At 35.8% G+C, this 21,619-nt stretch overlaps 1 protein-coding gene across 2 annotated transcripts; it reads left to right on the top strand.

The window, feature by feature from the left end:
- Nucleotides 1–796: 796 nt before the first annotated feature.
- Nucleotides 797–20,394, top strand: LOC138317591 (conserved oligomeric Golgi complex subunit 2-like). 2 transcript variants are annotated; one of them, XM_069259366.1, is made up of 18 exons: nt 797–1,128; nt 4,247–4,408; nt 5,059–5,124; nt 5,838–5,918; nt 7,429–7,526; nt 9,304–9,409; nt 10,039–10,218; nt 10,812–10,924; nt 11,147–11,270; nt 11,773–11,912; nt 12,759–12,820; nt 13,682–13,848; nt 14,571–14,771; nt 15,068–15,143; nt 16,292–16,437; nt 17,306–17,442; nt 17,894–18,065; nt 18,929–20,394. In XM_069259366.1, exons 1-18 carry the CDS (start codon nt 1,045–1,047, stop codon nt 19,028–19,030), a joined length of 2,217 nt encoding a protein of 738 aa, XP_069115467.1. In that variant the 5' UTR covers nt 797–1,044; the 3' UTR covers nt 19,031–20,394. The 2 variants fall into 2 exon arrangements, with proteins under 2 accessions (XP_069115467.1, XP_069115468.1); XM_069259367.1 differs by lacking the exon at nt 797–1,128 and adding an exon at nt 2,662–3,417.
- The last annotated feature ends 1,225 nt before the right edge of the window (nt 20,395–21,619 follow it).

The following is a 21,619-nucleotide window of genomic DNA, read 5'->3' as shown; positions in this document are numbered from 1 at the left end:
GTTGATCCCAAATCGAAGATGACTACCATGACACCATGTCTTATCAATTTCCTATACAGCTATTGCCAATTAAGGTAGTCAGATGACCGTTAAGGCCCTTACTGACTGATGAACCCAGCTGGTGATGTCAATCAAGGACGTACACGTGTTATAAGTCCTTTCGTCAATGTAGTAGTATTTACATTGTATTTAAAGCAGTACTCGGACTGCATTTATTTGCGAGATTAAAATACCTTTAAACAGGTCATCGTAAGTGTACATGTAGATGTATATCCGGTCCATATTTCATTGCAATAAAAATATTAAAAGAGTTACACACGTTTGGTGCCATATATACTATGACGCGTGATAGAGTTTACAAAAATTAAAAAAAAATTGTATTGACAAATGTGAACAAATATACATTTATGTATGTTCTCCACTCTATTTACTTTATGGACTTTTTCTAGTTCTAGTTCTACTGTTCTATTATGTCAGAACAAGGTCTCACTTATAAATCCTTGGTCAGAATGATTAATCTTTTTAAACATCTTTCAAAAATAGCAAAAATTGATTCACTAATTTTCACTTTTACAAAAATTATGTGCGAAGACTATACTGTATTTATGTAAATTACAAAGATGTGTGAAGATTATTAATGAAAAACAAATTTAAATATCAAAATATAAAAAAAAAATGGTCAGCTATGTTTAGTTATATAATTAGACGCCTTGGAGTGCCGGATGTTAACGGGTTACAATCAGACTGTATTTAGTGCGCCATTTTAGTAGCTGGGCAGCAGACGGTGCTTGCACAATAATTGGCAGCGCCGGGCAGTGATGTTCATTCATGCGGTATTTAGTGTGTAAACCGGAAACGGAAATGAAGAAAATATAAACATCAGCCAAACAAACGAAGACGGGATACGTGTCTGCTTCCGTCGGCTTTACATTTTAGTTTAGTTTAGGCTTTTATCCACGAACATATAGAATCTAGTGTTTAATTCATAAACGAACAATTAACCGTATAAGTTCACAGAAAACGGCTGTAGCAGGCTAAAACAAGATGACGGGGCCCGGGCCAGCAAAAACTTTACCCCTCCCGAGCGGACCAGCTTCACTTTGCTTTGATAAAGACATATTTATGAAGGTAACCGCCTTTAAATCAATTTCGTCAATCAATTTAATCGGCATAATAGAACTAAACATACATCACATGCGTCTGCTTCTGGTTTTGGAAAAATACATTGGACAGGTTGGGGACCATCCCGTATATGCAGGATAGTCCTGCATTTGAGTAATAGTCCTGTATTTGAGGGATAATTTTGTTACGCAAATGCAGGATTCTATGAAATGAAAAGTGATAAAGTTGATTTAAACATTGTCATCAAAAAAGGGCATCATAATTTTTATATGGCATCATCACTTATACAACTTTCCACATTATTACTCAAATGGAAACAAATTTCATCATCTAAATGTTTGTTAAAGTCACAAACAAAATCACCTCTATTGCTTACTATGGGGCTAAAAATAGAACACAGGTAAAAGTCAATCAACCATGACATTTGCACTAAATTTCCCTGATGGTTATACACTGTAGTCTATGGAGAGCACCTAAATTGTCACTTTATTACAAAGTGAGATAAAAGAATTCAATAGTTCATAAACAAATACATAAAGTTTTCAATTAGTTATATGGGTATCTGAAAATGATGACGCCCTTTTTTGATACAAATTTTTAAAACAACTTTATCCATTTTCATTTCACATAATCCTGCATTTGAGTAACAAATTTATCCCTCAAATACAGGACTATTACTCAAATGCAGGACTATCCTGCATATACGGGATGGTCCCCAACCTGTTGGATGGGGCGTTTCTATAGACAAGGGGAGGGAGGCTTATACTGCAATGAATGTTAGGGCTGGATCATTATATCGATATACTGATACGTATCAATTTCAGAAGCGTATCAAATATCGATACCCAAAAATGCTGTATATCGCTGTATCGTTTTAACAACTCAACCTACTGTTTTTATCATAGAAAGAGAAAATTCCAAACAAAAGTTATTCTTAAACATCATTCAAGTAAGAACATTTCAATCAAAAGGAAGTGTTTAAAGCATCTGTGTCACCTAGATTGATAAGAAATGTCTTTTCATAGCTAAGAATACTAATTGACAGAAATAAATCAACACAGATGGTGAACCAAATCAAATGTTTGGTAGGTTTTTGCCAGGTTATAGAATGTTTTATCAAAATTGTCTTTTATCGTCACAATATTCAAAACACAATGTTCAACTGAATTTGAAAAAAGAGGTCCAGTTTATTATCAATACGTATCGTGTATTGTTTCAGTGTATTGTCAATACGTATCGTATCGTTTTAGACCTTCCAATACACAGCCCTAGTGAATGTAGCGGGATTGAACTTGGTCGATCATCGGTGACCAGGTAGCTAGGCCGGTAGAGCGCTCAGCTTGTGTTTGGAGGGTCCCAGGTCCGAATCCTGGTCTGGCCGCTACATTTTCTTCTCTCCTGTTACAGACTTGGCGCCCACCTAAATAACCCACGTTGGTGGTGTTGGAAGGGTCTGGTATGTCAAGGCCGAAGACTGGTAGCTCGGTTGGTAGAACACTCGGCTAGTGTTCGGAGGGTCCCGGGTTCAAATCCCAGTCTGGCCGCTACATTTTCTTCTCTCCTGTTACATATATAATTATAGGGGTTACATATATAATTATAGGGGATAAGTGCTAAATATGGCGATTACGGTATGTAGGTAATATTTTCTGATATTACCAGGTACTAGAATATATCAACATTTTTGAATACTTAGATCATGTTGGCTCAATAACATTAACTAGGCCTTGATATACTGAGACAGAAAACACTACTATCATGAATACCTTAAAATTTGACAAAATAAAACCTTCAAAAAAACCAATGAATTTTGATGGGTACGATTTCGCCAAATTTAGTAGTATGGCTTAGCCAATTTAAGGTCAGGTTGATGGGTACTGGTCGGAACAGGTATGGGTTAACTGTATAAGTATAACAGGAGAGGAGAAAATGTAGGGTCAGACTGGGATTTGAACCCAGGACCCTCCAACACTAGCCGAGTGCTCTACCGACTGAGCTACAATCACCGATGATCGACCCTGTCCAATCCTGCTGTACTCCTCCCTTCTCTCTCGAAGTCTTTGCCTTCGAAGACATACAAGACCCTTTTAAACACCATGCATGGCCACCACCGTGGGTTATTAAGTTGGGCGCCAGTTCTGTAACAGCTAGAGAGGAGAAAATGTAGTGGCCAGACAGGGAATTCGAACCCGGGACCCTCCGAACAGAGACTAGCCGATTCTACTGACTGAGCTACCTGGTCACCGTTGATTGACTCAGTCCAATCCAGCTACATATGTATCTTTATGTAATTAAGTAAGTACGAGTTGGCAGGTATGGATTCACTACAACGTACATGTAACTTCCCCTCAAATGGTCTTCACTAATGATAAGGAAGAATTTACTTGAATAGATAATCCTATATTATAGAATCTAGGTTCACAGGGTTCGGCATACGAGACATCCGACCACTATGTGTAATGGCGGACAGTAAGTGAGTTTGACATTTCACATACATTTTAGTACAGTGGACTTTTCTGGCATATTATCACAGTAAAACCGACTAATCTGATTTCTATAAGAACTTGGTTATTTCCGAAATATGTGCAAATTTTAATGTACTCTTAGACTTAATTGTCCCTTAAATAATATTTACAGTTTGCACTAACATGGACTTATTAACATGCTTTCTTGTATTATCATTATCAGTGTATAATGATAGTACAACACGTGCGGCAATTCTATTGTTACGGGATTAGTCGCTGGCATAGAAAAGTGGAGTCATGACCAAACTTTTTGTGGGAACATTTGAATGACTCTGTTCCTATCAGCTGTTCAATTGAATTAGTTGACAATGACGGGAGAGAAAAATATATGGGTACGTTAATAAAAACTGTGCATCTGCTGCGAGAATAGATAATATTAATTTTGCTTAAACATAAGGCATATATTTTGATTTTGTTGAGGTTATGAGGGTATAATTGTAATGGAGCACGTTTAAATTATGTAACACCAGCTTCATAATTTACATGTGCTCCATTATCATTATAACCTCAACAAAATCAAAACATATATTCCTTAAATAGTTTGCAATAACAGGAAAAACCTTTGAGAATATAAGGTAATTTTTTTACTCCCTCTCTAGGACACATTTGATGTTGACACCTTTGTGATGGAGTGTCGTCGCTGTGTACCCCTGGAAACCCTTCGAGATGACCTTTCCACTTACTTGAAGATTCTAAGAAGTGCCATGATAGAACTAATCAACAAAGACTATGCAGATTTTGTTAACCTCTCAACAAACTTGGTAATTGCCATACCTATTTTTTATTATGTTTTATAATGTTTGATTTTTAGCGTACGTTATTCAAATCGTCTTTTGACCATGGTCTGTCTGCCCGTCAATTAAGAATTCTTATTCAATAGGCCATGTATACTGGGGTATACCAATTTGATTTATCATTTGTCGGATTTCCTGCTCCTATGAATGAAAATATTTTTTTTAACAGCTCTTCATTTTGATGCCCACTTGCTCAGAAATCTTGACGAACATAGGCAAAAAGTTTTGTACTTTTATTTCTCAGAATGTACTGATGATATATGTCTCAAATTTCATGTATATGTTCCCCTAGGACCTTAGTTGTGCATTTTGCATTTTATAAACGTTAAGTTGTATCAGTATTATGTAATTGAATATGGAAGCATCCTCAGAATCTGCTTAAAGTCAAGAGTCATTTGGATGCCCTGATGATGTCACATATGAGACAGATTTTGTGAAACAGAAAAACATATGTAAGTTATGAACTGGGACTTAAATACACCTAATTATATAAACCCACTTGTATCTTACACCCGCTTTGTCAAACAGTACCAGGTTAGAAGTATATAGTTCGATCCTCTTGGATTTTTTTTTGTTGGATATGTAAAAAACAATCTATATGTATATGATTTTACAAGGTCGGGATGGACAAAGCAATAGGAAACCTGACAGTCCCTTTGAATGAATTGAAGGATGAAGTGATGGTGAGTTGTTTTGATAAAAAGATATATGGTATTTGACCCAATAAGCGCCCATGTCCCTATAAGTAACCCTCCTTCTTTTGAGACCTCAATTTCAATTGCCCGGGCATAGATAATGACTAAACCTATCAAAACTGTAAAGGTTTACACTTTGCTTTGCAATAATTTTGTCTTATTAAGCCTCTTTTCATTTGATCAGTTTTTTAAATGCTCTTGGGTCGAATACAGTAATTCAATTAATGCTTTATTTCCCCTAAAAGATGCATGCTGTACAGCTTAAATCAAGTTAAATATGCCCAACTATTTCAAACAAAACTTTGAAATGTCATTGGTCCTCTTTATCCATGGATAGCAATGAAAAGAGATTAACTTTGTGATAATTATTAAAAAAAATGTGTATACCTTGTTGTTATAGTTTAACTGCAGTATCTCATTTTCAATATTCCAGGGGTTATTATCACCTTCATTACACTCATCCCCAAACTATGTCATAGTAGAACTGGAGGTATTTCAGGAGAAAAAAGTCACAGGTCTTCAGAGACTACCACTGAATTATTGACTTATTTTAATGAACATTAAAGGATGTAATTATCTGTAGCGTCTTTGAAGTACAACTTGTTGCACACACAGTATTTTACTTTGACTTAGTGCAATGCCGTGATAGTAACCTTTGGTGAATTGAGGATGAGATTAAATTGATGTGATTTTATTAACAGACTGTGAAGATGGTGATGGACCAAGCTATTTATGCTGTTGAAGAAAAATTAAAGCAACGTGAACAGATCAGACAAAAAAAGGTGAAGTTTGAAGTGAATTATTACTCTTCCTTGCTCTATAATACACAATAAACCAACTGTCTTTTGTGGCAATTAAATTTCATTAATTTTCATTTTTTCAAATTCAAGTTTGTGAAGATTAAAATTCGCTGCTCATGTAGGTTCCCTAGGGCCCTAGTTGTGCATTTCAACAAGATGGCCGTGGCGGCCATCTTGGATTTGTAGTAAGTTTGTTACCGCTATTTCTCAAAAGTACTTAAGGGATCTGTCTCAATTCCAATTGAATGATAATCCCTATTAATAGAAATAATGTAGATATTAATTTGCGGAGATAATCTTCACAAGTTTAAGATGGCTTGGATTGCGAAATTCACGAAAGTAAATCGCATGTGAATGAAAATTGGTTCACTGTATTTGAATGTATTAGGTAATTTAAAAGTGAATGAAGGTTAGGTATGACTTTCTCATTGTATGAAGGTTCCCCTACGACCCTAGTTATGCATATTGCATTTTGGGACAGATCGGTCAGCAAGATGATCGACAGGTAGCCATCTTGAATTTTGATAATTGAAGTTTGTTACTGCTACATATCTCAGAAAGTACTGAAAAGATCTTTCTCAAGGTTCATATATAGTATGTAGTAAAAGTTTGAAAAGCAGGGAAAAGATCCCTCTTCTTTCTGTTGTCAGACATAGATCATTCTTTGGTGGGCGCCAAGATCCCTCTGGGATCTCTTGTTTGGCTATTAAATTTCGTGATTTTCATTTCAAATCAAGTTTGTGAAGATTAAAATTCGCAAATTTAACAATTGAATGATAATCCCTATTAATAGAAATAATGTAGATATTAATTTGCGGAGAAAATCTTCACAAGTTTACTTGGATTGCGAAATTCATGAAAGTAAATTGCATGCGAATAAAAATTGGTTCACTGTATTTGAATGTATTAGGTAATTAAAAGTGAATGAAGGTTAGGATGACCTATTGTATATTTCAGTCAAAAGTCTATTTTTCTATTTTACCATAATGCGCATCATTACCCAATTTTGTGTGAACTATCATTGGGAGAGGACAAGCTGAGCCTGAGCCTGGTCTGCTGCCCAAAATATGAAACATTGCTAAAGTTTTATTTCTAAAATATCATGAGATAGTTTTATTAAAACTAAATGTTATATGTAGCAACTTTAATGATAACCCTTGAAAAATTCAAAAGGTCTAAGGGGCATGTGCTATGGAAAAATATAGTTACTGTAACACCATTTAATTTAGTTGGACATTTAATTTCATTTATTTCGTTGGTACATAAAAATACGACGAAAATTTAACCAGAACTAAATCTTTATCTTAAATAGAGGAACAACGAAAATTCCCCCCAACAAAACGTTTATAGACATCAAACAACGAAATTTTACCCCTATGAAATTAAATGTTTTTACAGTATTAGTTGATATTTTTTTTGCTTTTATTTCGGATTATCAATATAATAGATTTGTACCGTGTTTACCTCATTATAGTTATTTTCTTGGTCTTAGGCATGTCTACAGAGACTGATGAACATTGTACAATCTGTAGAGAAAATAGAGATTCTCTTAGGAATCCCAAGTGGAGGAGGAAGGGAGACAATCCAAACGTAAGTAAAATACACATGTACTGATGTCAATTCCTCATCTTATTTTCATGATTTCATGTAATTGATTTCATAAGAAATCATCAAAATTTATCATATATACTTGATGGTGGTGGGATATTTAAATCGCCTTTTGTCTGTAGTCTGTCATCCTTTCATCTTTCAATAAACAATTCTTGTTACCACTATCTTTCAGACAGTACTGAAGGGATCTTTCTCAATTTCATATGTAGGTTCCCCTTGGATCTTCGTTGTGCATGATGCATTTTGGGACTGATCGGTAACAAGATGGCCGACAGGCCACCTTCTTGGATTTTGATAGTTGAAGTTTGTTACCGCTATTTCTCAGAAAGTACTGAAGGGATCTTTCTCAATTTCATAGTTCATTCTGTATTTGCATAGTACACAGTTGTCTGGCCTTGTTGGTAGGTATTGATTGTGATGTGATGCATTTGCGAGCGCAATGTAAAATGACAAATTGATGATGTAACAATCCATACCAACCCACAAGGGAGTTAACTCTGTAATATGCAAAGACAGAATTGCTATTTCTCAAAAAGTACTGAAGTGATATCACAATGATCCTGTATTCAGAACATTACTTTGTATTCTTTCATACCTACAGTTGTAATACTGGCTGGTCTAGGGCAATATACTCATGTCGCCTGAGGCTGTATTGCATGGCTACATATTCCCATGCAATAAAGCCTCGTGACGTCACGGCTTCAACAAAATTTCTATTTCCTCGGTAAAACTTTAACATTTTTACTTGGCTGGTTTTACTTTAAGATATGCAAACAACGGAATTTTTGTTAAAATATCACGTAATTTTTCATGTACAGTATGAAAAAATGACTTTCAGCCATGGATTTCTTTGAATTAATATCAAAATGACGGGATGTTATAGTTGTAAAATTGCAATTAAATGTCAAGGTATGAAAGAAAATACTCTTTCATAAGTGGATATGAAGGATAGGGATATTCTACCCTCGGGATCACAAAATGTTCCAAAACCCTTGGCAAGCCTCAAATTTTACTACATTTTGTGACCCTCAGGTTGAATATCCCTATCTTTCATATCCACATATGAAAGAGTCTTATATTACAAATCTTGTAAGTGATACAGGCCCTATGGGCCTCTTGTTTAATCTGAGAATGCAGATTTTCACGAACTTGTTTTGAAATGAAAATCGTGAAATAGCTGCTAAAGAAAGTGGGTGTAGAGTAGATCCTTCAATGGTCAAGTCAACGAAACCCTTATCAGTTAATTTACTGTAAACCCCTATAACTTCGACAGCAGAGGACCAGATCAATAGTTTTAGGAAAACACGGTATTCACAATCAATTATCGACAATTAAATTGTCTGGTCTGAAATTACAACAAACAATGCATGGCAATGACATTTAATTACCGTGATTTTTAGCATTTTGAATTTTTTCGAAAGTGGTTTTTGATAGCAATATCAAATTGAAAAAGTATGTATTACATAAAAATGGTAGTTTGAAAATTTCCAAACGGCTGAAAATTTGTTAGAGGACTATATTAATACTAAATGTATTTGATGAAACAGAGATACATTTCTATTCGAGGAATAAGGGGTATTCGACAAATAGCTGTTTGAGCTATCTGGGGTTTTATTACATGAAATATGTAAAGGACATGGTTGAGACTGTTTGATCAGTTTGACGAATGGGGGTATTCAAGGATGCTTGTTCGAGTTAGAGGGGCTAATGAAATGGGTAACCAGACAGCCTACAATGAGATATTTTTTATTAACAGTCAACTGAATGGCCAACTGATAGAGAGGGTGGCAAATGAGTTCAACAAACTACAGTTTTACGTAATCAAGAGTACAGGGCTCCCTCTAGTGGAACAGATAAGACCAGTAAGTAATACAGCCGTGTTAAAAAAGTATGTTTAAGGGAAAGATTTCAGATTAAAGTTCGAAATCTGCAATATTTTGTGATTTTAGAGATCAGTTGTGCTGCCATGCTGCCAGATTGTTCTTCCTGTTAAACCTGTCTATAATGCCCACTGAAGGAGAGACAGAAAAACTGTCACTATAGACAGGTTGCCTTTATAGACAGATTTTATACAAACTGATAATGCCACGATTTGTGGGTTTTTAGTTTATGTTTTCTATCTAAATTGTCATGTATAAAGAAATATAAACACTGAATGTATCTATGAAATGCTGAAATATATGCTATATATACAGTTTTATGTTCAGATACATGAGTAATTGAATAATTGAAATAATGTACAAACTTGTATTACGATATAGGTGTAGTACATACACAAACATATCAAGAGGAATCACCTATTGGAACCAGTACCAGTAATGATACTACATTAAAAGAGGAATGTACAAACACAAATTTTAGATACCTTGGAAGTTGGAGATTTAAAGCTGGTTTTCTCCATTAGACATCTTTCACTATAATCATCATGTACATATCGTGTAGTTTTACCATCATCAGAGTTCAATTTCTAAATGATTTTCTGTTATTACAGAGAATAGCCAATATCACCAGCACACTGCAGATCAGTTTAGAAGGTCACTTCCTGGAAGGTCTAGACACGGGTAATACAGAGATACTCCAACAGTGTCTCCGGACTTACACCCTCATAGATAAGATACAGGATGTGGAAAATCTGTTCCGACAGGAAAAAGTCAGGCCTTACATGGAAAAGGTAAGAATTCCCAACTAAATCCTAATACTAATAGTGTCATCTAGGTAAAATTTCACAAAGTTTTGTTTAACAATAATGAAGCTTGTGCAGAATATGAATCTAATATAAATCCTCTAATCCAGCCAAATATCTATCTCATATCAATCTTTAAATCCATTGATGAGCCCTAGACACGTGCACCTGATATTGGGCCTATTGCATGCTGGAATGAAGGGCTACCAAGAATTCTGTACAAATAAATTACTTTGACCTTCATTTAAAGTCAGGGGGGTCAAATATGCTGAAATATTTCAGCTACTTACTGCCAAAATTTTAGAGCCTTAGATACCTGATAATGGGCATGCAGCATTCTGGGATGAAGGGCTACCAAGTCTGGTTATATGAATGACCTTGACCTTCCTTCAAGGTCACAAGGATTAAGTAGCTTACAATCTTTAGCGAATTGCTGTGTACTACTTTAGTCAGATGATCCTCAGGACCATTTGACCTCTTGTCTCTGGTGTTGAACCAATGTTAACATATAAAAAAAAATCTTTATCACTTCATTTTCAGCTGGGGTCAAATGGTAGTTGCATTTGTATATATATTTCCAGGTTATCAATGAACAGAATGTGAAGAATCTTAAGGCAATGTTCCAACAGATCCTCGACTTTATACCCCAACACTGTGGGATACTAAAGGAGGTCACCACAGGAGGTCATATGGGGTGAGTATTACATTTACACAATACAATAAAAAAATGTATCAGGAATTTACCATACCAGTATATATATATATTCTTATTGCTCTGATAAGATATGTCCATAAACTTTTCATTCAAATGACTTCTTCTCAATAACTAAAAGGCCCAGGGTACTGATATTTCACCTGTAGCGTGCTGGGATGAAGGGCTACCAACTTTATTCAAATTAATGACCTTGTGTTTCAGTGCTGTGGAAAGTGTTCGAGGCTATGATTTCATGGTAAATGCTGTTTGGCCTGAGGTGGTTAGTAATATAGAAGCTCGAACACCGTCTGTTTTTGCTCCTGGGAATCCCAACACTTTCCATGAGGTAAAACATTGCCTATTTTGATAGTGTCATATAGGAATATTGATACTAGAGTTGCCTCCCTTTATTTATAAGCAACGTTCCTTAATTAATACAAATAATTAATTCATGGATCAAATAATGAATGGTTTATCATGCTGGAAAAATTTGAATATTATTGTATGATATATAAAAATTACACAATGGTTTGACAAACAGCTGCCATTTAAATTACATTGATAACAGAGGAATGTTTAAATATTTCAGCAAAGTTTTTTTGCAAGAGAGTGGCTTTAATGTCATACTGAGATAATTGCAGTTTGGAATTAAATGCATTCTAATAACATTTATTAATGACCATTGATAAGTCAGAATGGCTTGGATTAACATGTTTGTGTGTCCAAATGATCAATATGGTTTACGCTTTTTCAGTGATGGAGCATCCTTATAGAAAATACGTGCACTTAACATAAATATTTTATAAAGAAATGTAGAAATTTATTGAATTATTGATTTTTTTCATTAGAAATTCCTGATCAGTATGAAGTTCCTTGATGACTTCGAGGCACTCTGTGGGTCCCAGGCTAGTGTGAAGCGACTGAGAGAACACCCAAATTACCAGCTCTTCATCAACAAGTGGAGTCTACCAGTCTACTACCAAATCAGGTCAAATATATGGCAAACAAAAAGCAATGGTTTTTATCTCATTTTTAGCTCACCAGCTTGTCTGTCTGTCTGTCTGTTGTCTTTCTGTATGTCAGTCAACATTTCTTTTAAATCACTACTAGTCATTGAGTTCTACATGAAATCAAATTTGGGCAGAAACATTATGATGGAAGGGGAACTGAGTGAATATCAATCTTGGCCCTGGCCCCATTGGGGCAGAAGGGGCGGGGCCCAGAAGGGGAAATAGAGCTAAATCCTTTAAATTGTTATTAATCAGAGTTCTGGATGGATTGTAACCAAATTTGGTCAGAAATATCTTTGGTAGAAAGGGAACAGATATTAACAAGAATATATATCAATATTAGCTCTGACCCCTATGGAGCAGGAAGGGCAGGGCCCTATAGTGGTAAGCAGAGGTAAATCTTTAAAATCTTTGAATTCAAAAAAGAAACAATCAACCTGTATTCAGACTCCCTGGATAATTTAGAATAGATGAATCAAATATTAATTTTCATAATGTTTGTCTGATATTTTGCGGTGTCATGCTAAATACTGCACTGTAGTTGATTATCACTACGCTATACCACAAAACAGCAAAATAAACCTTCCTTGTTAACAGTTTAGATTTACACTCAGGTAATCTTACATTTTTGTCGTGTCTCCACTTCATTTAAGACTATTAGTACAGATGTTCTAACATAATTGTAATTGTTACTGACAAATTTCAATGTTTTATTTCTGAAACGTAGAGGGCCGTTAATAAGGATCTTATTTAATTTCGGCCTCATGATATTGCATTCTAGATAAAAATTAACCATTAGATTTATTTGGTTTTTTTTTTATTAGATTCCAAGAGATTGCAGGTGTTTTTGAGACATCAATTTGTTCAGCCTTCAATAAATCTGCTGGTAAGTACAAAAAGAAATGTGTTACAGTGGAATTCTCTTAATATGAATACTCATGTTCCATTTGTGTTTCATTCTGTATTCAAACTCAGGTGGTTGTGAAGGCCCTTTGGCCTCAGTTATCATCATATCATTTCAGTCAGCATATGTACGCAAGACAAAACTAACTGGACTGGATACTTTATATTATCAATAATACTATATAATGCTTCAGATTGATTGTGTACCAAATTTCTAAGGTTTTTTTGCATGGCTATCATAATAATTTGAGTCTATGCTCTATTTCAGCACAATTATTCTGATTTCTTTCATGGATAATTAGTTGATTCTTTGTTTATTTGTTGATGTCAAACTTTATTTTTGCTTGTCATGGTTTCTAGCATTTTTTTAACCTCTTGCTTTATAATAAAATTCTCACTAAAATATCTAAAATTTTGTCAGGAAACAGTATTCAACATTCCTACATATATTATTTTGAATGTCATTATTTTGTCAATAATCAATGTTTTACTGACATCTTTACCACTCCATCTTCTTTTTCTCGGTTCGATACTCTCAAGTGACTCTATGGTCAGGAATATATCCACTTCCGCTCGTACACTGTGCTAAATATAAAAAATAAACATCAACTATTCTGTATTTCCATATTGCAGAGTTATCTGCCCTTGTGGTTATAGGCATTGATTGTGAAGTCATATCTTTGCAAGCCAGAGATCTTGTCTTTGCAAGCCGAATGTCATACATTTTGGAGAAAACAATGTGAATTGCACCCATAAAATAACGACATCACAATGAATACCTATCCGCAAGGGAGCTAACTCTGTAATATGCAAATAAGGAATACTCTTCCTTTTTCTTTTACAGATCAGGGTCTTTTCCACTTAAATGTGACCTTGACCTTATGGCGGTGTGTTAGTCGGTGCTGGGATGATGATGTCTACCTTGCCCCGATTTGTCACAAACTGTGGAAGTTATCTCTACAGCTGATTAGTCGCTATGCTACCTGGTTAGATGAATGCTACACTCAGAAGGTAAACTTACATGTTTGATTAGTTTAACGTCCTATTAACAGCCAGGGTCATTTAAGGACGTGTCAGGTTTGTTGGTGGAGGAAAGCCGGAGTACTTGGTGAAAAACCACCGACCAGCAGTCAGTACCTGACAACTGCCCCACATAGGATTCAAACTCACGACCCAGAGGTGGAGGGCATGTGGTTATATGTCGGTACATCTTAACCACTCGGCCACCGCGGCCCCCAGAAGGTAAACATTTGAGTCAGTCATTTTCTCTACATCTTCTCAAGAAAGTTTTACACAGAATTATATATTACTTGATCATCCTTGCAGTCATATTATATCATATTATATCAGGGCCGCGGTTGCTGAGTGGTTAAGATGTCTTGACTTATAACCACAAGCCCTCCACCTCTGGGATATGGGTTCGAATCCCATGTGGGTCAGTTGCCAGGTACTGACAGCTGTTCGGTGGTTTTTCTCCGGCTTTCCTCCATCAACAAACCTGGCACGTCCTTACATGACCCTGGCTGTTAATAGGACCTTAAACTAATAAAACCAAAAAAGTCATATTATGTGGTAAAAATGTTAGGATAGAATCCAAACTTCACTTGATGAAGATACATTTAGAATCATTTGTTACAGAATCTGTGGTCCATCCTTTTAATTCACTTTCATTAAAGCAATAATCCCAAACGTATTTACATGTATATGTAAACTAAATATTTTGTACCTTGTAGATTGAAAAGAAATCCTCGGAAGTGGAACATCACAAAATGACCACATCTGTTTCGATGCCTGTCCTTCCGTCTCACGATCGAAATAATGGTGCAATGGATACAAATGGCACCAGTGAAGGGCAGACAACTGTAGCTACACCTCCTGTTACTCTTGGACAAATTCTCAGCCTATTGTCTGATGTAGAAAAATTCTCACAACAGGTACAATAAAACTGTTTGTATTTTTTATGTATTTATTATTAGGAAAGGGGAAAATATATTTCTGTTAAATGCATGTATTCGACTAATAATGCTTCCAGCTATCCAGGGTTTTGTTACATGAAATATAAAGGGAACAGTCAAGACCAAGCAATATGTTTAATGAATTTGAGGAAAGTGAATTCAAGTTCAAGGGGTTATAGTGATCTGTATTTTCTTGATATTTAGTTACAAAATGGATGGATTTGGGATACTTCTGACAAAATAGATTGTTTATTCAACATTTTTTCACTTTACAGATATGCAGCTTATTTGAAAAGACAATCAAACCAAAGATATCTGCTGCATGCTCAGAGAAGACAAATGATTTAAAGGGTACGTTTATCAGCTCACATGCTGAGATTATGCCATGGTGCAACGACCGCCATCCATCTGTCATCCGTCTGTCAACATGTCTATTAAATTGCTATGAGTCATAGGGGTCTGTATGGATTGTAACCAGAGGTGCTTTTGCAGTACTGCAGGACTGTATTTTCCAGAAAAGCTATGAAAAAAACGTATGGAACAAGATATTATTTTCCACTTGACCCAAGTCGGTGTTTCAAGGCTCATACCTGTGTTTTTCATACTCAGAAGTGGTATTTCTGTTTTTCACTCAGAGGTTTTCTCACAACTAGGTATTACATACAATGGAGTTTAGAATGATAAACAGTTCTGCATGGAATGTAACCGGCCAGAAAAATCCTCTGTAGAGAGTTTGTATAAATTTTGGCTCTGATCCCCCCGGGGTAAGAGAAGCGGAGGTCTAATAGAGGAAATAGAGGTAAATCCTATAAATCATTACTAGTCATAGAGTTCTGTATGGATTGTACCCAAATTTGGCCACAAACATCCTTTGTGGATGGGGAACAGATTTTATTATACCCCCAGTAAGAATGTTAAGGTGGTATATTGGAATCGGATTGTCCGTCCGTCCGTCTATAGACACAACTTTGTTCGGCGAACTCTCCTAACTTACTTGACAGATTTTGATAAAATTTGGTACACAGTACCCTGATATAAAGAGGAGTTGAGTAAAGTAAATAGGGTTCTGTAATGTCCCCTATTAATGGAAATATTACTAAATTTGTGTAGTAGGGGTATTAGTCATCCAATCTAGTTACAGTTTTAGTTTAAATTTTGACCCTGACCCCCTGGGACAGTCGGATTGGGGCCTGATAGAGGGAAATAGAGGTAATTCTTACACATGCTTGAGGAAATAGATATTTAGCATTTACTTGTAACATCATTTGGCATAACATACCAGATGAATGATACAGGCCCTATGGGCTTCTTCCATTTTGCTGGATTTTTCAATAATTTGCCATGAGAGATTTTCCCTTAATACTGCTAAAAGTGACAAAATCCCTCATTATTGAGTTATTGCTCTCTACATTCTTTTTGTGACATTCTTCATGAGTCGCCCAACCAGTATGATGTGAAATGTTTATCACCTATGACCTGATCTATTTTTTGTTAAACAGAAAGCTTACAAGAATGCAGTACGGGTTTAATCAACAAATTGCCACGTTATCGTAAATTTATTGTGGAGGAGATCACCTGTCAATGTTCTGTGCATCTAAAGCAGGTTAATGACGTCCCTCGGCTTTATCGCCGGACAAACAGAGAGGTAAGAAATTACACAACTTGTAAATCATTTTAATGTAATAATCCACTTAGCTTGATAAAAGTTTACTTAGAGCTTATTAGGTCACCTGACTCAAACAGTTGGGATGACATTTTAGTCGTAATGCTGTTTGCAATAATCGAAAGGCCCAAGGTACTGATATTTGGCATGTAGCATGCTGGCATGAAGGGCTATAAAATGTATTCAAATTAATGACCTCGACCTTCATTCGAGGTCACAGAGGTCAAAATGTATAAAATCTGTAAACGACTTCTTTTTTAATAACTAAGAGCCAAGACTTCCTATTGGGCCTGTGACATATTGGGATGAAGGCCTACCAAGTTTGTTCAAATAAATGACCTTGGCCTTCAAAACGATTTCTTGCCAATAACTCAGTCCAAGAAACCTGATATTAGGCCTGCAGTATATGCTGGAATAAAAGGTTGCAAAGTTTGTTCAAAAGAATGACATTGACCTTTCAAGGTAACACATGTGAAATATGCTAGAACCTTTAAACGACTTCTTGTAAATAACTAAGAAGCCTAGAGACTTCATATCTGACCCATAGAATTTTGGAATGAAGGGCTACCAATTGCAAGTTTGTTCAAATAAATGACCCTCAATGTCATTCAAGGTAAATCTACATGTAGGTCCCCAAACTTTATTGATTTAAAACCATGTAAAATGTTTGTTATGATCTGTTACTATGATAACTAAATGGTGGCCTTTGATGGAACATTTGTAACAGGTAGATACAGTAAAAATTAGTACCTAGGGGTCATGAAGGATACAAAAAACGCATACCAGGTTGTTTTAAGGGACATCTGCTGTGGTTCACAATCAGTACTTATTTCTTTTTACATTTCCTTAGGTTCCAGTGAAACCATCCACATACATCAGCAGTGCCTTCAAGCCCATCAGTATGTTTGTGCAGGAACATGGAGATGTGTTAGGAGAGAAACAGAAGCAAGAGATATTTGAGGAGATTTTCTCCTGTCTGGCAGACCAGTAAGTGTTTCCTTTCAATGACAAATGGTCTAGAGATGCCAAAGATCTCCCACCAACAGATACACAGTAAACATGGAAATTTTACTCCGCTCATTTTCACAAAATTAAATATTGTTTGATTTACACTTTCAACATGACGATACTACTTAAACTTTTCACATTTTAAACTTCTCAAGTTCTACCAATGGGATTTGGCTAAAACTTGAAAGGTCACAGGGGTCCAAAAAAAATATTAACAATTTCTTGTATCTCCATTTATTTGTGACTCATGTTGATTGTTTTACATTAGGTGAGACTATGTCATACTGTGCCAAATTAGAATTAGATAAAAGACATATAGGTCAGTCTAGTACATCAAGATTATTGAACTTGTAATGTGTCAAATTGTTTTATCTTACAACGATCACTTCTGATATGTTATATAAGTTATATAACTGTTTGTTGTTTTCAGGTATTTTGTTGTGACATCTGATGTCCTTCTATCTGTGAAAAAAATGGAGGATTCACTGAAAAGACTGAAGAAGGTGCGAGGTACAGACAAGGGGGCAGGGTCACAGGGGCTCACAGACGATGACAAGATTCGACAACAGATCATACTAGATATCGATAATTATGGACAACAGGTAAATCAACTCTTTGTTTGTTTGTTTGTTTGATTATTTTAACGTCCTACCAACAGCCATGGTCATGTAAGGACAGCCTCCCATGTATGCGATGTGTTGCGAGTATGTTGTGCGAGGTGCGTGTTTTGGGAGACTGCGGTATATTCATGGTGTATCTTCTTGTATAGTGGAACTTTTGCCCTTTTTATAGTGCTATATCACTGAAGCATGCCGCCGAAGACACCAAGCAACAAACTCCACCCGGTCACATTATACTGACAACGGGTGAACCAGTTGTCCCACTTCCGTTATGCTGAGCGCTAAGCAGGAGCAGAAACTACCACTTTTATAGACTTTGGTGTAACTCAACTAAATATCATTTTTAGCTCACCTGGCCTGAAGAGTAGAGTTCCGCATGCATTGTAACCAAATTTTGCCAGAAACGTCTTTTGGGGAAGGGGAACAGCGCTTGCATAAATTTTGTCTCTGAACCCCGGGGGCAGGAGGGGCCGGGCCCAATAGGGAAACAGAGGTAAATTCTTTAAATCGCTACTAGTCATAGAGTTCTGCATGGATTGTTACCAAATTTATCCAGAAACATTGTTGGGGTTATTATTTTTGCAGGTAAATACGAATGTAAGGAGTTTTTGTATCAATCACCTAGAAGATATGATGCTCAGAAATAGAAATCTTCTCGCATAGAAAGGGTGTAATTTGATACATGTCATTCTTTGTTCTTGCATGGTTAGGGATTCAGAAGGGTTCAAACGGTTGGGTTACTACACACCACTATAGTGTCAGATTATAGACCCGGTCACTGAATGAGTTTTTGTCATATTAACTTGTGTTACGTAATACATTTTTTATTATTCATCATTTTTCAGATATCTAGCTATGGCGTGCAAAAAGAAGACTTTGAATGTTACAAGAAATTGCAGAAACTTTCCGCTGAGGCTAAATCATCCATGACGACAACAGTTCAGTGATCATACTGCTTCATCATGTGCCAGGTGTTTGCAGCAAAAACAAAACAAATTCATGTCATTGGACACTAAAAACTTATATACATGTACATGCATATCAAGGGAGTCATTTAGATAACAATGTGTTATCAACATTGAACACTTTTTTTCTACAGGAGTTGTAAACTTTATAACTTATTGAAGAAGCTAAACTATTGTGGGTCAATTGTTTTAAACAAAAACACATTCCTAACAGTGGTATTGTGATATGGTTCATGTGTATGTGTGGGTACAGTTTTGGTTCACTAAATATATAATCACAAACTCATAACAGATGTGTAAAGATCATTTCTGATTGTAGATAAAAAAAAAAACAAGCTTTGTCAATATCTTTGTATAAAGAGCTAAATAAGATTTCTGTCTCATAGTTCCAAATGGTGAATTCCCTACAACTTGAACTACAATATTCATATTTTTTGTATGTTGTTTGGCTTTTATGGCCATGATGCTCGCCTGTCTGAAGGCAAATTAGTTCATGATTTGGTGCATATTTTGTCCAGCTGTTAACTTTTCCTCTTAAACCATTTCAGATCTTCTATTTTGAAAACTTAAGTCATCATAGAATTTATGTAAGACCTGTTGCATACTAGCTTTTAAGTTTATTCAATGAATGACATTGACCTTCCTTCAAGATCACAAGAGCTAAAATCTTAAAATGAATTCAGATCAATAACTAAGAGGCCTAGAGCCCTAATATTGGGTCTGTAGTATGCTGGCATGAAATCACACTGGTTCAATAACTAAGAAATCAAAAGAGACCTGAAATTGGGCCTGTACTGGGATGAAAGGCTGTCAAATTTGTTCAATTATATGATATTGATCATCACTTAAAGTAACTTGGTTCAAACGTGGAATTATCTTAATTGACTTTGTACTTTACAACATCAGCCATTACAATTATTTATTTTATTTATTACTGTGAATTTTAGAAATGTCAATAATGGGTATTCTTCCATGAGTGTGACTTTGTCGTGTGTGTTTACCAACCTAAGATCTTGACTTTATGTTAACGTTTTTGAACACAACGCGTAGCGCTTGTGTTATTACAATTTGGTATAGAGTACGTACTATGTATGTGTAGGACAATGACATCTAGTGGTGACCTATTGAACCATTTCATTCATTTACTTTTATTAATAAATTCCCTATTCATTGAAAAATATTCCTTTGAAACAATCAGATGGTGGTCTTTCCAGTACTGCATTACTGTAATTGCAAAATATCTTCTGATTGGTCCAAAGGAATTCTTTGCATAGGAAATTTGTGAATGAAAGTTACTAACAGTTTCATTAAAGAGTAAAATATGTAAATAAATTTATGAAAACTAATTATGCTTTTTGACAAGCAAATTTACAATGAAAATGTAGTCACTCTTGTTTGAATATTTTTTTGGACCAACCAGAAGGTGGTCTTTCCATGACTGTGTTGCAGGTTTAAATTGTGCATAGTGATACGGTTGCCTTCTAGCATCACGCTAGGGGGAATTTCCCTTTGGCTCAGTCGGTAGAGCGGCAAACCAGTAAGTTTGGGGTTGCGGGTCCAGGCCCAGCTGGCAGCACACTAACTCTAGCCCTAGCTGTTACAACTGCATTACTGTAAGGCAATCGTGGGAAGCTACCTTCCGACTCCCATGGTCCAAAATGAATGAAAGTTACTAAGCATTTTATTGATAAGTAATAAAATATGAAAACGAGAGATCCCAGAGGGATCTTGGCATCCGTCAAAGAATGTTCTACATCCGACAATGGAAAGGGGGATCTTTTCTCTGCTTTTCTGCTTTGACTAAATATACTATATTCTGTATGAATTTTAAGACAGATCCCTTTAGTACTTTTAGAGAAATAGCGGTGAAAAACTTTAGTTATCACAAAAGATCCCAGTCCCAGAGGGATCTTGGCACCCACCAAAGAACTATCTACTAGGTACGTCTGACAATGGAAAGAGGCCGAGATTTTTTTTATGCATTTCAAACTTTGACTGCATATGAAATTTGAGAAAGATCTTTTCAGTACTTTCTGAGATAGCAGTAAAAAAAACTTCAGTTATCAAAATCCAAGATGGCAGCCTGTGGGCCATCTTGTTAACCAAACTGTCCCAAAATCAATATGCACAATAAGGGGGGAACCTGCATATGAAATTTGAGACAGATCCTGTCAGTTCTTTCTAGGAAATAGCAGTAACAGAATTCAATTTTAAAAATCCAAGATGGTGGCCTGTCTGTCACCTTGTTCACCGATTGGTCCAAAATTGCAATAAGCATAACAAGGGCCCTAGGGGAACACTGCATATGAAATGAGACTGATCCCTTCAGTACTTTCTGAGAAATAATAGTAACAAGAATTGTGCACCCGTAATTTGACAAATACACTAAAAGTACATGACCATCCAAAATGGGTATCTCGATATATGATTATAAAATTTCAACAAGAGATCCTATATGGATCTTGACACCCACCAATGAATGATCTATGTCTGACAATAGAATGTGAGATGATTTCTCTGTTTTTTAAATATCAATTAATAAAATCCAAGATGGCTGCATGTGTGTCTTGT

The sequence above is a fragment of the Argopecten irradians genome, chromosome 3, assembly GCF_041381155.1.
Source record: "Argopecten irradians isolate NY chromosome 3, Ai_NY, whole genome shotgun sequence".
Lineage (NCBI taxonomy): Eukaryota > Metazoa > Mollusca > Bivalvia > Pectinida > Pectinidae > Argopecten > Argopecten irradians.
This window is presented reverse-complemented; position numbering and strand designations above follow the sequence as displayed.

Coding starts and splice junctions, on each gene's coding strand:
- LOC138317591 (XM_069259366.1), top strand. CDS start 1,045: ATGACGGGGCCCGGGCCAGCAAAAACTTTACCCCTCCCGAGCGGACCA. Junction 7,527..9,303: donor GGAAGGGAGACAATCCAAAC/GTAAGTAAAATA, acceptor TTTTATTAACAG/TCAACTGAATGGCCAACTGA. Junction 15,144..16,291: donor GAAGACAAATGATTTAAAGG/GTACGTTTATCA, acceptor TTTGTTAAACAG/AAAGCTTACAAGAATGCAGT.